The sequence below is a fragment of the Pygoscelis adeliae genome, unplaced genomic scaffold (genome assembly GCF_000699105.1).
Source record: "Pygoscelis adeliae isolate BGI_AS28 unplaced genomic scaffold, ASM69910v1 Scaffold10, whole genome shotgun sequence".
Classification (NCBI taxonomy): domain Eukaryota; kingdom Metazoa; phylum Chordata; class Aves; order Sphenisciformes; family Spheniscidae; genus Pygoscelis; species Pygoscelis adeliae.
Genome location: NW_008824053.1, coordinates 2,746,853 through 2,764,386, shown reverse-complemented (window position 1 = coordinate 2,764,386; position 17,534 = coordinate 2,746,853). Strand labels below are relative to the sequence as shown.

The 17,534-nt window shown below is 38.8% G+C and overlaps 1 protein-coding gene across 1 annotated transcript in view; it reads right to left on the bottom strand.

Moving 5' to 3' along the window:
• The window catches only part of DPYD (dihydropyrimidine dehydrogenase), a 372,912-nt gene that overhangs the window by 161,589 nt on the left and 193,789 nt on the right, over positions 1–17,534 (bottom strand). Inside the window, exon 14 of the mRNA XM_009333861.1 lies at positions 15,545–15,760. Within this exon, the coding sequence (XP_009332136.1) occupies positions 15,545–15,760 (216 nt within the window). The remainder of the gene's footprint in view (positions 1–15,544; positions 15,761–17,534) is intronic.

Below are 17,534 nucleotides of genomic sequence, written 5' to 3'. Positions count from 1 at the left end.
TTTTGTAGATAGAGAAGCAGAAATGTAGGTGCTGTTGTGTTCCAACATCTACAGCAGAAACGGGAAGCGGTCCAGCACACCCTGCAAAAAACAAACAAGTACGGATGGTCCACTGCCCGTGATAAACGCTCATTTAAGAGCAGAAACGGCTGGCTGACAAAAGACTTCTTGAAAGATAAGGAAAACACGCAAGGGAGAGGCATGGTGGGAATGTGAACCCCTGAACGTAATTGAAGCAAGCTACACATAGAGGATGTCTGACACAGAAGCAAGTCTCTCCTCTGCACGAATTCGACCGTCAGACAGATTCGTAGCAGAGCTTGAAATCTGTCAGTCTCTTTGTGTAGAAACTGTTATCTTTTGGTAATTTAAACCTCGCTAAATCCTTGCACTCTCTGCCACTAATTTTTTTAATTATGTTAAGGGAGAAATGCAAGAAGCAAAAAAACACCCAAAAAGCAATGAAATATAGATCACAAGACAGAGCTGATGTATCTCCAGGTATGAACTCCCAACACACGCTCAGAACAATTTTTGTAAGGGTAGCAAAGCATCACTTTCAGTACTGAAGAGATGGGCATAAGAAACAAGTCGTAAGGTTGATGTTCTTTGGTTTATAGTTTTAATACTTTACTCTCAAATATATTCTTATTCTCTCATATACTTTCAGAGTCTTCTCCAACCGTAGGGTTAGAATGGAAAAGAAAATGTAAATGATATTATGAGGGTAAAGTTGCTCAAGTAAAAAAACCTATGTATTTGGATACATACCGTTTTATTGTAAAGTGAAGATTAAGTTTGCATTTCCAGGTTAAACCTTCTGTTTCTAGAAAAAAAATCATAATATTCCCTTACGAATTTTCTGGCTGATAGATTTGTTCAATTTTAGCCCAAGATAAATGCAGATTTTTAGCCTGGAATAAGAAATGACAGAAGCATAGCCATTAAAAAAATGCGACACTCAAAAATGCATACTCCAAAAATTCGGACATGGACTCCAATATCCTGCTCTCCCTAAAGGCGCAAAACTTTTCTGGCTATCAAACGAAAAAGTCCATAAATGTAAGCAGAGAAATTCATCTGAGTTTAAACATACCCAGAATAGAGGAAAATACGGTTTTGTTTATTTATGTGTTTGAGATCTGCATTAACTTCATGTGAAACCACCTATTCCAGGTACTCCTGGCAGCCTTTAAAATATACCTCCTACACAACAGCAGCAATCAACTGACCTTCCGAGAACACTGCTCTTGGCAGCAACATAAACTTAAACAGAATAATAAAAAAACCAGCAGCAACTAGGAACCCAATATTCACCCTTGCCTCAATTCTTGCAAAGTTAAGGAGGAAAAACAAGCTCTTCAAGTTTGGGCTGGAGTTGAGAGACTCAGGCTGTTACAGATCACTCCGGGCCAAGAGCTGAACGCCGTGAAGTTTGTCACCACTGACAATATTTGGATAGATGTAAGAGACAGTCCCATATAGCATGCATTGGCAGTAGGTTAATCTTGAAATATAAAGCATGGAGACTCTTAGCAAGGCCTGCATTCAGAAAATGAAAGGCGTGTAGGCTCTTGGCTCTTATCTGCTGTTGCAGCTACAGCCTGGATTGGAACTCCATCCCTCAGCCGGAAGGACTGATAATTCTCTTGCCGTAGCCTCTGGATGTTTCCTCTAACGATCCCAGCATTACTCCTATCTTGTATGGATTGACTTTTGCTCAGCATGCTCTCAACCATGCCCCAGTCTCCCACAAACACTGTATAATGCAATCAACTGCTCAAGCTAAATCAGCCGAGAGTTATAAAGCTGAGTTTCGACATATTGAAAACACTTCAATCAATGTCACTTTACTAAACCTTCTCTGTGGCTTGATATACACATTAAATAAAAGGGTGGCAAACAGGAACCCTCCTGAACTGCACAGGGAGGGAACCATCGCAGGCAATAAGCCAGAACGTAACACCGACAACAGGCTCCTCTGACTCCATTCTTTAAGCACGAGGTTTGAAAACGGGCAATGAAGATGCTGCATTGGGACATTTGGGAAACGTTTCCATTTTTGATCGAGTCCACAATAAAGCACAGAGGTATGATAAGATACCGCTACAACTGCATGCGAAAATACGAATACGGTTTAAAAAACCACGGTTTCTCAAAAAAGTTGGTAATTGATGCTGCTTAACAGCAGCATTATTGCCAGACATGTTTTTGTTATTACAGATTTTGATGTTGCAATAGGGCTTTACATACATACATTTACTATACCACGTGAATTACCAGAAACATCCTTTTCTATGTTTGCGTGATTTATTAAATCATAAATCATAATAGCATGTGCCAGAAATTCCTTTCGAAGGATGTAATAAGGTAACAATTATCCTCTGAACTCCTTTCTCTGTCTTCAGAGAATAAAATGCATTAGCAACATATCCGTTTGCTGCCCCATGATAGAAAATGAAAGCAAGTGTGATGGTTGCACCGTATGCTTTCAGTTCCTGCAGTTGGCTGGTGAAGTGAGCTTTGCTCCTGAACGTGCTGTCAGAGAGAAAAAGCAGAGTTTCTCCAACATTTTTAAGGAATAATCCTTAAAAACCAGTAAGGAAAAATGAATTGAAGAGGTTTGGTTTCGCACGTGTGCAGATGGATGTGGAAAAACATACATGTAAATATCAAACGTAAATTTAAAATGTATTTTTTTTGAAAGAAAATTAGGTATATACGGCCTCCTTGTATGGTTTTGACTTGAATCAATGAATTACACCTTTCTCATTTTAGGCAACAATTCACAGAATGTGATGCAGGGGAATCGTAGCATTTTGTTCCGTGCAAATATACACAGAGGAGCACCATTACAAGTATTGTTATAATCCCCTCAGAGAAGGTTTAAGGCCTTCTAGATCAGCCTGTTAGCGTTCGGAGTCCCGTGTCTGATGACTGGCACAGTGAGAATGCTCTTACTGTACCATGATTTTGCTCAATTACTTTTGAAGGAAAAATCATAAACAAAAATTCACAACGTAGAGGGTGCTACATAAAGGCATTATTAACTGTGCAGGTGCAGGGAGGTAGAAGCAGCAAGATCATGGGATAAAAATAGCTCCATTAATTCAAAGAAAGTATAATTTACTCCCTCAAATTTTGATTTTTTTTTTTTTAAATCTATTTCTATGGGAGAAGAAACATATTTGTGGTTTAAATTAAAAAGAACAAAATAAAATAAAATCAACAGTTTCAGCAGCAACCCAGATCTGGAATTCACTCTGTTTTCTTTTTTGTTCCAGGAAGACACTGTGCCCAAACCACATACTGCAAATGCTAAAAAGTAAAAAGATGGGGACCTCTGAAACAATGTATCATTTCCAAGAGTGAAAGTGGATACTAAGCTTCACTTTGCTCAAGTGACATCAAAACGTTCTTAAGAGATACATATATACATACTTTCTTCGGTTTAGCTCATGATATACAAAAGAGCTATTCTTTTTCTTAGATTTTGCTGATACGTGGCTCAAAATTAAATCTCGGCGTCACGTGAAGACCCAATCCTGTATCGTGCTATGCCGATTCTGCGGGAAGCTCACGTTTGTAATTAACTTTAAGAAAGTGCACGTACCACGTTACGTTACTGAACTACAAATTCAAATCACAGCGAATTGATGCTTTGCTGACCTGGTGTCTGTACTCCGGTACTGTCCAGGTTCTCACTGTTTAATACCCCCAACAGTTTCCATCGGCTTTGGGTCAGAATCTGGAATCTAGATACTTTCTTTAACCATATTACAGTTATGCATAGCGCATAGACATTTAATTCAGAGCATCATTATGACCTGTTCATACTCTGTCACATCTAGGGATGGACACGATGCCCGATGAGGATTCAGAATACCGTATCTGACGGCTATGACGGTTGGCGAGCATCCTTATTAACAGCTACACTTTTTCAACATCGACATACAAATAGAGTATTCTGGGAAACAGTATCATTTTGTGACTCCACTAAGCAGACCACAATACAATAATTACCGCCATGGTCAAATTGCACAGGTCGGTGAAGTTTTTTACATGAGAATTTTGATACTCTGTGTCTATTAGCAAAAATTTTAATTACCTAAGGTCCAAATTCTGACTAAAATATGAGAAGAGCACATATCACCGCTTCTCTCATATGACACACTTAAACCTTATTTTATGTACAGCTTCCAGTAGCTTTCAGCTAAATTTCTCGTTGCGCCCGCTGCCGCGTAGCTGGAGAAGGCTAACAAACCCCTCGGTGTTCACATGACAACCTTTGTGCAAACGCATCCTTATTCTGTCATCTACTGGCAGCGTGCTTCCCAGGCGTGTTCTCTGCCAGTCCTTACCAGTTTGCCAATTACACAAGCTGCTTCCCAGACATCAGACAAAAATTCCACAAGACTGCTGTGCGAGCGTACCCTAATTAACCATCAGCTTAATTAGACAATTTACTGTGTAATTAGCAGGCAATTAGTCAACACCTCTCAGATCTTATTGACTGCTGTGACAGCCTTCCTTAGTCTACGCATTCCCATACGCTTCCACGACCGTGATCCCAGCCCCATCCCGTACGACAGCAACCCTTGCAAGGGAAGGGAAATCATATTACGTAACAAGGGGAGAGGGAGAAAAATCAATATATAGCCTGTTCATTTATTGAACTGTCTTCTAGCCAAGACTTTCTTTTTTCTAGCAACAGAAGGTCAGCTGCCAACGAAAAACCGTCCAGCTATACGTAAACATTAGCTTACGTCTTTTTCATTTCTAGTATTTTTTAGGAACATTCTTTTTTTTTTTTAAACTCTTACAGTCCACTGAATTATTGGAGAAGTCAGGCAAGCAGAAGTTAAAGAAAAAAATAATTTGTAAACTTACTTACATATTGTAGGTTTAAGTATATGGCCGAGAACAGTGAAAAGGTGCTGACAGCTGCTTTTGAAGCCTATAGCTAGCATTGTAATTAACTGCTTCATAGTCCAAAATGCACCAGGAAAGTCAAAGTAGATGAGCTTTAAAGTATAAAAAGTCAATACTCAATAATAATTCAACGACATGAGTGCAATTCAGTAGAAATATTTTTTTTAAGTAGTATGAAATCCTCCAGACAAATCTAAAGTTGTATGCCCTTATAATACATGATGTGAGAACGTACAATTAAAGACCATCATAACATGTATATTAAGGGAATATTAAAAATGTGTGTTCCTTTTTCCTTTTTCTGTAGACCAAAAATTGGATTTTGCAATTACCTCTGACAAAAGCATTTTGGAGAATTCTTAAAGTTGTAATTCCAAAGTTCATGGGACGGACACACTTGTCTCCTGCTGCAGTTAACTCTAGAAGATTTATTCACAAAAATCCTACACTTTCTGACTGAAGGACGGAGTCCCATAAAACCACAATCTCTATTAGAGTAATATATTTATTTTATAAATATTTGTTCTTTATAATTTATTATATATTTAAATTTATACATTATAAATTTTATAAAGTTATAAATTATATTTATTTATAATTCTAAATCTCCATTAATGATAAGAAATGTTATTTATACACCACATACATATAAATGTTATTTATACAGCCACATACATATTTGCATTAGTAATGGGTATTTTAACATAAGAACCTATCAGTTTTTTTAAACATATGGGACTTCATTCTGCTTTTGCAACAACGTCAATCAGGAGTAAATGCAATTATATCACCATGAGATTCAAAAATCAGCTCTTTGCTTTCTTATCTTCTTGTGTGGGCAAATCAGATGTTGAACACAGCCCTACCAGCTTCATTTACCAAGTGGGAACTCAAGACCTGAGATAACTCGGGTATTTAGGAGAAGAATGTTGCCTTTCCGTAAAAGCTACACTGGTATAACCAAAAATCCCTTGAAAAATGGTTAAGCTAAAACCCTGTAAACCCGTGTGTGGAAACATATGCCAGTTTAGAGCTAGTTGTCTCATTTCAGCTTATGTCTGCAAACTTTTTAGCGCAAGCTATACACCACCACATACATGCTTGACACTGATTCAAGAGTGTCCATGTAGAGTCAATTTGGGACCGCATTTCTGCAAACATGTTGCAAGGTTGCATGGTCCAACCGGGAATGTTTGGGCAATAGCTGTTGCAAGAGATGCTTCAGCTCTCTTACGTTTTCCTTTGTGGAGATGGGGAAAAGCACTCATGCAACAGCAGGGCTGCCATTTAATGTCCACAGCTGAAGCAAGAAACAGCTAGCTGGTGCCCAGGGGAGAAGGCATGGTGCTGGAAGCATGTCTTCTCCAGTACGTTTGCAGCCTGATAAAGTTTGTGGGCAGAGGTGGGGTCCCAAAGCGTCACCTAGACTCTTTCAGAAGCCAACATTTGACCACAGCTATCTACTTCACGTATGGATTCTGAACGTAGACCTCAGCAAAGATGCTGAACTGTAAATGAGAGCAACTGAAGCATAAAGACCACTTTTCCTTTATTCCACTTCAGTATCTCAGTAGTCCTACGGAAGTCTGGATTGCATTCTGGATTTTCTTATAGTTAAAATGTGGAAGTGAGGGAAAAAACCAAACTCTGACACACGCAATTAACCAAACGGGGAGGGGGGGAAAGTCAGTGACTTGACAGGAGGGAAATTTCTGAATTCTATAATGGCAAAATAAATATTTCATTTTTTTCCTGAAAGTCTGTGGTTATCTATTAAAGTGCATCATGACAATTCCAAAAAATAGGGAAGTTTATGTCATTTATGCTAAGAAAAGTCCAAAATGTTAAATATGGCCTTGTGCTGTGATTGTCTTGGATAGGCATTTTTTAAAATATAACTATTAAGAAAAATATACTACAACTTTTCCTAATAAATTATTAAATACATTAATGCCACTTAAGAAAGTTATATGCAGTTGGTTGTTTTGAAGAAAGCAAAATACTAAAAAAGGTCTGCAACAAATCTGAATTGAGAATGAAACTTAAGTGTGAAAATTCTAAATTTCAGAATTACACTTGGCAATTTCTAGCTTACATTGAAACTGCCTTTTTAGCTGAATTCCTTCCTGACACAAAATTATTTGAGGTATTGCCAAGACTACCAACAACCTTCCAAGGGCATACAAAACAGCTACAGAAAATGGTACCTGAATGACATTTTACACAAGTATGTTACATATTTGCTTTTTAGAATCCTGTTTATTCAGGATGTGATATTCAAAAATGTTGAGTACTTCAGATACAGCCATCAGGAGCTGCAGATTCTCAGCAGTTTTGGAAAATCATGCGTGTGTGCTCTCTCTCTCTCTCTCTCTCATTAAATATTTGCAGATATTTTCAGAAGAATGAGGTAAATAAAGCAAAGGTAGTAAGGTAGTAAAGAGCAAAGCAGCTGCTTCAACCTAAAAAGAAATACTGTTCAGATTTTTAGCCAACTGTAAAATTTGCATCCATTTTGTTTGACTGATTGGCTAATAGTTGCACTATGAATAGAAATCACATCTCTTAAGTACTGGTCACTTGCAGAACACTACATATTATGCTGAACAGGAATGAACACTCCTACTTTTGGCAGCTATTTTTTATAAAAAGGCTTATGTAGCAAAATACCCAGTATTGCAATCTTGACGCTATTCCGAATTTTACTGGAACTGCTTTTCAGTTATGCCACCCTAAGTGCACAATGAGTTTCATTAAAATATGCAACATTTTTCAGATCAAAAACTACCTAAAAGACTGGTTTACAAGTCTTTTATATATAAGCTGCCTAAAAGATTCAAGCTCAAGGTGAATGATCAAATTTACACTTTGTATATGTTAGTGCACTGTTGCTCTACTGTTTTAAACCATTGGCTCCAGAAGAAAAAGACATGAAAAAGAAACGATCTCTGAATACTGTGTAACAAACAAACAGGTTAACGGAAGATGAATCCTTAGACAACTACATAACTGAGGAACCTGCAGCCTACCAAGAACCGTTTTTGCACATATATCTAGTTTAACCTTTGATGGCCAGCTTCGTGTGCAGCTTTGAGGAAGATCATAGAATCTTAGAATCATTAAGGTTGGAAGAGACCTCTAAGATCATCGAGTCCAACCGTCAACCCAACACCACCATGCCCACTAAACCATGTCCCTAAGCACCTCGTCTACCTGTTTTTTAAATACCTCCAGGGACGGTGACTCAACCACTTCCCTGGGCAGCCTGTTCCAATGTTTAACCACTCTTTCAGTAAAGACATTTTTCCTCACATCCAATCTAAACCTCCCCTGGCGCAACTTGAGGCCATTTCCTCTCGTCCTTTCGCCAGTTACTTGGGAGAAGAGACCGACACCCCCCTCGCTACAACCTCCTGTCAGGTAGTTGTAGAGAGCGATGAGGTCTCCCCTCAGCCTCCTTTTCTCCAGGCTAAACAACCCCAGTTCCCTCAGCCACTCCTCGTAAGATATGTCATTGCTGGCTTAAAGACTCCATGGAACTTAAGAAATGAGCTCGAGAAGCGTAAGACACAGAAGTTACAGCCAAGCTTACTCTGCTCCATGAGGGTGAATGGAAGGAAAAGAGAAAATATGGAAAGCAACTTGATGATCCTCTGTTTGTAAAAATCTGTCCTTTAGCACGGATGAGGTTTACTGACTCAGCGCTCACACCCCTGCGTGACAGATCCCTCTTTGCCTTCCACTGATGAGTTGTCACATTGTGCTCCACGCCTTGAGATAACAGACTTCTCCATGACAGACATTGTGCTGCAGCTCTCATCGCAGAAGAAATGCAGCAGTTCTGCGATATTTAATGCTACAGGAAGAGTGGGACTAAACATTTGCCCAGAGGTTTAATTTTTATCATGAACTTGTAAAAAGTTTTTCATTTCTAAAATAATAAATACAGTCACAAAGAGAGAGAGAAACTTTTTACAGATAGTTGTCAAATTCTTGCTTTAAAAATGCAGTTTGTTATCTTCAACATTCAAAGTATTAATTGGCCAAAATAACCAGACTTACTAATGGTAAAAACAGATTATTAAAATGGTCCAAACTACCTTACTTGCAAATTCATTGGTGTCAAGAAGCACGCCTGCAACAATTTAAGGCGTACATCTACTTGGTGCAGACTTCAGCCGTGGTAGGAAGGGACTTGGCTTATCAATAACGACTTGGTTAAAGCTCTCGATCCTGGGCTCTTTGGCCTCTCTGCTTTCACTGTGTTGTTCAAGCTGTGCTACATCTCTCCAGACTCGGATTCCTCCAGGGTGAAGATGCGCCAAACCCCTACAGCCCCAGGTGTACGGATTGAGGAGAAAAATGGTCAAACGCAGCACTCTCCACTTCTTCAGACAGCAATTTTGAAGCTATTAAAGTTATTAGCATTTAAAGAGAGCCTCCAGGCTTCTTTATACTGGGTCAGGGGTAGGGTAAAACTACATAGAGATGAGATCTGGCCCTGAAGTTCAGAGAAATACTTTTTCCTGAGGAAAAAGAAGGAAAATCTGTTTTCCTGCCACTTACTCAGATTCACAGAATGATTTGTTCCTTTTTTGTAGCCAAATAACACATTTTCTGCATAAAAATATTCAAGTAAAATACAATGTCGTAGCTACAGCATTTTAAAAAATAAGAATTACATTCTATTGCATTTCCCTAGAATAGGCTTCTACCTCCCCTGTTAAACTTTGCTAATTTTATACAGTGATCTAAAACAGTAAAAATTGGGGAACAATAAAGCTGGTATTTCGTATTAAAATTCTTTCAGAAATATGGAACAAAATAAGGTATGTAAAGAACTCATAAGAATATTAAGACCAATAATAATCATTTGAACATTTGTAAAAACAAAAAATAATTCAACTCGCAGAGCTTCGTATGCTAAGGAATCCTGTACAACGCCCATTTTTCTGTTCAAAAAATGTAGTTAATAAAAGTTGTCTGATGTTATTTAGTAGAAAGGCAAACAGTTCTTTTCATATTTGACATTAACAATCTGATCATTTGTCTCCCCAAAGAAAGCCCATACAGCTTTCGTACAGACCACACAATAAAGAATAGTAATATTTCTGTTTACTGAGATATCAACTGGCATTTCGTTGCAAGTCAATGGTCTATCTTTGCTACAGCATGCTAGACCTCAATCTGGCGTCTACAAATGTCAAGAGTATAAAAAAAAATTATAGGATGGAAATCAAAAGCATGTTCTAAATTCCTAAAAAATGAAACAAAGTTCACCTAAACATATTTGCTGCAGAAATCAGTACAATATTCAGCTGTCAATCTTGAAAAACAATGAGGGAGCGATGCTGTCAGTAGGACAGGATAATAACATTTCAAGCAGATGTTCAGGCAGGGCTCTAATTCTCACTGAACTCCCTTGGTAAGCATTTAATTTCTTTATCATATGCAAGCTAGGCAAATTGTACTTCATCAAAACTGTATTGTGAAATATTAATATTTCATATTATAGCAAAACTCCATAGAATAACCTTTGTCATATTAAGAACATCAGAATTTCAAATGTCATGGTTCTGCATTTTAATGCATCTTAAATAGCTTTTTGGCTTGGCACCATAAATTATAACTAGTTTAATCTAAATTACTATGCTGTAACATCATACAAAAATATACATTTTGTAATACAGATTCACTTCTGTGAAATACTAATGTTATGGAAAACAATGCGTCATTGTTTTTTTACCACCTTCAATTATGAAGTGAGGTGCACACACTGAAAATGTACAGAGAAAGAACTAGTTGGAGCCTGAATATGTATTATTGTAATAACAGCACAGAGAAATGCGATATATCCCGGGTAAATTAATTAATTCTCTACCGGCAATGGTTTTAATTTATAAGTGGTTCTGAAAATCTATGGCAAAATCTACATCAGTGAATTGTATAAACATATATTATGACTAGAAAGTTTTCTCCACCATGGTTTAGTTCAAATTTAATCTAGTTTTAATTGTAGCTTTGTTTTTAAAATCATCCATGCAACTTGCTCCATATATAATGAAAAAAAAATATTAAAGATTAAAAATGAAGTTAGTCTGCATGTTGATTTCTGCCGGTTCTCATAATAAAGGCAACTGTTTCCACATTATTGAAAGCGACAGCATCACAAATCAATGCATGTCACCACAGAATAAAGACAGATGTATCTGATTAATCAGAATTAAATTTTAGAAGGGAAGGAAGCATCTAAAAATCAAAGCAAACATTTCTGCTATCCCAGTTGTTTTCTTCCTCTTTCTAAGCAGCCCATACAACGCAGTGAGAGAACAACAAAGCCTGAATTCAGCTGATAAAAACAGAATTTCTGCTATGAACTTCTCACTGTGGTAATGGATACGGTCTAGAGATGTGCACACCTCATATAACCTCTGACTTATTTTGATACTATGTTTACACAAACTTTCTGACTACAGGTTTTGATGCATATTTTGTGTACTAAACAATACTCCCTAATAAATTCTAAGTAAATAAACCAGCTCAGTATAACACTTCTACTAAAAAACTCCCACTCACAGTTATTTGTTTAATTAATGCAGTATCTCTCATTCTGCGCGTAGTTTTCTGTTCATCTAAGCTCTAAAAGAGATAATAATTGGTATTCATTTATTGTGGACTCTATGATATGCAGCTCCCCCATTTCCCGTCAATAGCTTGCCAACAGAATTTACAAATAATACGTTGCGGCGCGGAGTTATCTGAATAAGACAGAAATACTGTTTGAACCAACAGAGCAAGGAGCTATTGATCCTGCAGTCAGAAAGGGAGGACATGAATGCAGGAAAAGGTGCGTGAAGGGGCATTTTTATTCTGCTACCATTTGTCTTTCCTAGTGATAGTCCATTTTAAAAGCAGTTATTCTCATTTCTGGAAGAAATCAAATTACTCGATACTAAAGCAGCTGTGCAAAGATGTTTAATTTGGTAAATAAAATTCTACAAGTCACTATCCCCCTCACAGACACCTACAGACACATACAGGTACAGTACCCTATAATTAATATTTGCATTACGCTATAATATCCCGTACCTTCTACAATATTTAGAGTGCGGTACACTTAAAGGTATAAATACGCCGAAGGAATTTCAGCTATTTCTCATGTTAGCTTTTTTTTTGTTTCAACAATAGTACAGTAGTATGCAAGAACAAACTTTTGCTGAATCACTCAGAGTTGAAATCCTCACCCTACAAAGAGAAAACGCTACACAGGTTGTCATGAAGGCAGTCGTGCAGCAAAGTACGTGGGTGTTTGAAAAGGGAGCGAGCACAGCACGAAACAGTTAGTGCTATGCTAACTCCCTCCGTGGCAACATGCGATGCTTTCAAGGTGAGGCCAAGACAGATGAGGGTTGGGAAGACCGGGGGAGTAAATTATGGTCCAGGGACTAGAACTGCAGCGCTGCTATCCAACAGCTCCTCTATACAAGAAAGTATGGCCTCTCATGGGCTGCAGGGATCCCTAGCCTAGCAATTTAGAAGAGTTTTCTGTGCTAGGTAATGAAAGAGGGACAAGGAGAAGTTCATATGAAATGAACGCTCTGTCTTTTGAAGATCACAGCTCTCCAGCCTGAGTGCTTTTTACCTCTGTCCTTGGAGCTCCTTCTTCCAAGATTTATCCTGCTTTTCTCTCTGATCTTGTTCCATCACACAGTAGTTAATGCACGGAAATCTGTGGTTAGGCTTTTATATGCTTTTTGCTAGCTATACGTCACTCAAATTTAGGCTGCATCAGCCCCTTTTGCTGAAGTGCCAAAGGATGCTCATGGTCAATAGGGAAGTCACTGGTTTCCCTGTCAGTGACTGAACACAGCGGTGAATTCAGTAATCGGCTCTGGAAAAGGGAGCATTTCTCCTGCTGCTACGCTCCCCATTGCCACACAGGCAGTTTACACTTGGCCTTTAACTGTTGCAAATAAGAAGGAAGCCCCCAAGTTAAACCTATCCAGGACAGACAAAATGAGAAGACAAGAAGGACGAACGCAGAATCCTGCTTGTATCACATACAATCAAGGCTGAAGCGGAGGAGCTTCAGCTGCCAAAAACTGTGTCTAGCGAGCTCCCTTCCTCCCAGAAGCTGTTCCACTCTTGGGAACCGTACCGTCTGGGGAGCAGCTCTGCCTCCTCCCACTGACTCTGCAGGCTTAGATCAGGAAATCTTCGTTCCCGGTCCTGCTACACAGCTAGCTGTGACTAGCTGGGCAGGACAGCTCAGTCTGAAATCTCCACTTCCATCGGTACCGCAGCCCAAGAGAGCATTCTGCTCCCTGCTCAACACCGCACAACATCTACGTCTACGTAATCAGAAGCTAAGTTTTTTAAAAAAAAAAAGTTAGCACATTATGCCAACCAATATTATTCCAAACTCTCTACCAACTCCTTGTTCGAGCATTGAGTCAACAAGAGCAGTCTTTGTGTAGTACTCATTGTTCACGTAAGAACTGCTGTAGCTCATTGAGCTTTGCTTCACATTTGAAATATTTATTTTTGTTGCATTAATTACCATGCTACTATTATAAATAAAAGCAATTTTATTTCTGCAGCACCTCGCAGCCAAGCATCTCAAATCACGTCACAAATACTAAGGCTTAACACCTGTGGGAAGTGCACTACTGGGAAGAATACAGTAGTAGAAAAACCAGGTAGTACTTGGGTGGGACACAGTCCTACCGCACACAGCAATATATGATTCAAGAGTTTAGGCACCAGAGAAAGACTACTGCCTCCCACTGAACTTTAGAAGAAAGCTTATCTAGAAATAACGATCATTGGACTAGAATTCATCCAAAGCACTTTGCTGAACTTCTTCTCTTTAAAATAAATACTACCTGCAATATTTTGCATCTTATTGCAACAAACATTAAAAAAAATGGTAAAAATACAACCACTTAAGATACTTGCTTTTAGCAATCCTCTCACTTGAAAGATCTCCATCCGAGTCACACCTCCAGAGCATGGCATCCAGTGGAACACGTTGCAGTCGCCATTTGAGAAATGACTCAGAGTCTGCTGCTTAGCGGAGTACCAACATCACTTCCTACAACATGCATGTCTTTCCTCCTGAACTCCCACCCAAGCTGGAACTCAGCCAGTGTCTCTTTCGCTCTCGAGATACACAGTGATCAACGTGCAGTCTGGGAGGACTGCGAGCATGCCAGCAATAAAACTGATAAATAAATAAATCTCAGTACTTGCTAGGAGTTGCCTTTAGCCTAGGCACTGAATAATTACAGCTGACGGTCTGTTACACACATAAGTCAGTTGCAAACATACTTGAATGACACTTATGTCCTAAAAAGTGTCTTAATAAGAAACCCTGTGAAGTAGATTGGAATCTCCATTGCAATCCAGAGGAACACTTACTTCCTTAGGGCTGCTTCAGGTGTAAGTGACAGCAGAAGCCAGTCTGACATATTTTACAGTATGCTGTAGTAATACAACCCTTTGTCCTTAGACCTTCCTCATATTAGAGGGGCACCCTCTATAGTTAATTCACTTTTGATACTTAGCCATGTAGAGGTGGCAGAGTAACAAATCCACCTTTTCTCTCCTGCTAAGGTCTCCATCCATCAGCACACTTTTACATCCCATCTCTGAACCAACAATAAAAGCTCCTTGTTTCCAAATTCATCTCGAAAGCTCTCTTCAGCCCATGCTACTGTTTGTCACTGGTTGACAACACGTTACCATTATTCACAGTGTTACTCAGGCCTATACCCACGGATTTACCTTTGGTCCTCTTCCTCTCTCCACAAGTCAAACTATATCTACATCCCAGCCCAAATCCTGTTTCTTTTCTCTGCAATACATTTATCAAAACTGTTGTTTTCTTTCACTGTCTAAACTTCTTGCTCTGTTCCATTTTGAACGTAGTAACAGGAAACCCATCCTGAATGCTATTCTCAGGTCAAACAAGCAATTACACACTTTAAATCTACACAAAACACTTTATTTTAGGTGCCACACTGAGCCATAGCCTTCAAGACTTAATTCTAACTCCTTCCTCTTCCACTGCATGTTACTGAAGGCTTATGTCACTGTACTACAAACCTTCAGCACAACTACTCTTCCCTTCATAGGCTTGTTTTACGTTGCCTCCATCTTTCTCTTCCACTACCCACCCACACCCACATTATCACATTGCAACTGCAACTCAATTTCAATGGCTTATCTTGGCAGTCCTTGGCACAGAAGCCGCCTTTCATGAGTTGCTTGATAAAGCTGTTACTCATTCCCTTTGCATTTTGATCCCTCACAGAAAACATTTTCACTGCAATATTTAACAAAAAGGACTATTACCCTTACTAGTTGGCTAATATTAAAAGGTTGGGGAATAAAAGGGAAGAATGTAACAGCAAACAAAACCAGAAATTGTGTCACCTTTACACTGCACTGTTGGAACCTCCCAGACTAGCTGACCTACGCAACGTACCGTACCCTTCCCTGCTATCTTTATGCTAGCTAGATTTAACAGTGTCATTCCCAAAAGATTCAGATTTTTCAAATATCCAAAGAAATGGTTACATGCTAAATATACCTTAAAATATTGCCTTACCTTATCCAGGGAGAATGTTTTAGTGACAGCAAAGCCCCATCCAGCTTCAAAAGCTCTTCGAATCATTGAAGAACTAGTAGTAGGGGTTGCACTGGCAAGGCCAAAAGGATTTGGAAACTTCAGTCCAGCCAGTTCTACGCTGATGTCTACTAAATCGATAGGAGTATAGAAGAGTGGTAGTTCTGGAACAGCAGAAACTGCAACACCACGTAAGGACTGTAAAAAACAAACAAAAACCACAGAAATTTTTGCTGATTCATTTTTATATAATTTATTATTAACCCTGATAAGGGAATTATTCATATATAATAACCCAAAGTTTAAGTATTCTATTATGTGTTCAGACTTGCAAATCAGCAAAACATGCAACACTCGCATAGGTAACATCTTCTGTCCAAATAGCATTCACGCTGAAATATTATGCCATGCTGGAAATAACTGAAGAAAAATAATAATGAAACAGTTATTCCACATCCTGTACTGCTAGCCTGGTTCAGTCCAAAGGTTTGTTCAGCCATTCTGAACAGCCGGTTCTGTTCCCTACAGCAGCCAGCAGCAGTGAGATTGAAAAAAAAAAACCAACCAGGTGTATGCACAGACAGGCCCTTTCTAGTTTTCTTCCCAGGTGCCAATCTATAAAAGTGTAGGGACTTGTGAAAAATGAGGGAAGGCATCCATGTGCAGGATCGCCCAGCCCTAACTCAATGTATTTTGAACTCCTGCACCTTTTTCCCCCCTTTTAAAGATTTTATCTAGCTTACGCAATGGAATACATATCAATATATGCAAAACTATTTTTGTTTTAGTATTTAATTGTATTAATATGAATAAGGGTGACAAAAATTAGACTCTGATTTGGGATCAAAGAACGTCATACACATTATGGCTGTGACACCACAGTCACTTTTGTTTTCATTTTAAAGACAGCCTTTTCTCTGGAGAGTCAGTGAAAAGCTTTCAATGTAAATGTTGCATCTAATACTGCAAAAATTGTAGAGAGAAAATCTTTTTCCATGTATGGATACTGAACAGCATCCTAATCAGGCTGCGGTAGGTAGAATTAAAATCTTTGCTCACTCAGATGGTTGACTCAATAAAATCACAAAGAAATAAAGCAGGAATTTCTAATGCAGAGAAGCCCTACACAGTCTGTGTTCCTAATTAAGTCCCAGCATAAGAACACAGCAGTTTCTCCTATCTTTAAAATGAAGATTTCTTCAGTGCGACAAAAAGAACCATTACTGGAGGTGTGGGGAACATTTTCTGTACCAGAGTAAAAACCTCAGCCACTTACAAATTGCTGCCTTTTGGGTTGGTCAGGTGTTGTTTTTTTTTAAAGAAACTTATTTACCCCATTTTTACCTGTGAAAACTAATAAGCATGGATGGGATGAGGGGGTTTTTGTTTGGTGTAGTGCCTTTTGTTTCCTAGGCTCGTTCAAAACCCGAAAGTTCACGTGTCTCTTTTGTTTTGGGACTGCCTGGATTCACGTCTCAGATTCTGACCCCAGATCTTCGATTCCTTGGACAGAGAGGATACATTTGGGGCCCAAATTTTCCGATGGCTTAAAAGCACGGAAAGCAGTGGAATTGTCCTAGCCTGAATGATGCGAACCTGAATGCGTCCTTAATGGTGGACATTTTGAGAAAAGCTGATTTTTAAACATCCCTAACACGTGGGACCAAACTCCCTTCAGTACCACGACCTCTCCCAGCTAGGAGCCGATGCAGCCAGACTTTATAAAAAGCCAGACAACCCCAATTTCCTCCCTCCTGAGTGCTCGCTGCTTCCTGCATGTCATACTCCACATGGCTGTTCTCCTACACCAGAAGAATCTGAGTCCTTAGAAGACCAAACAGCCCGGTGCTCTACATCTCAAAAGCTTTTGTTAAGTGACAAATCGAAGGAAAAGAAAAGGAAAAAAAAAGAAAAAAGAAGTATTGTCTTTTGATTATTTTGGATTTGAATTCACCCTTTTAACTTTTTTTTT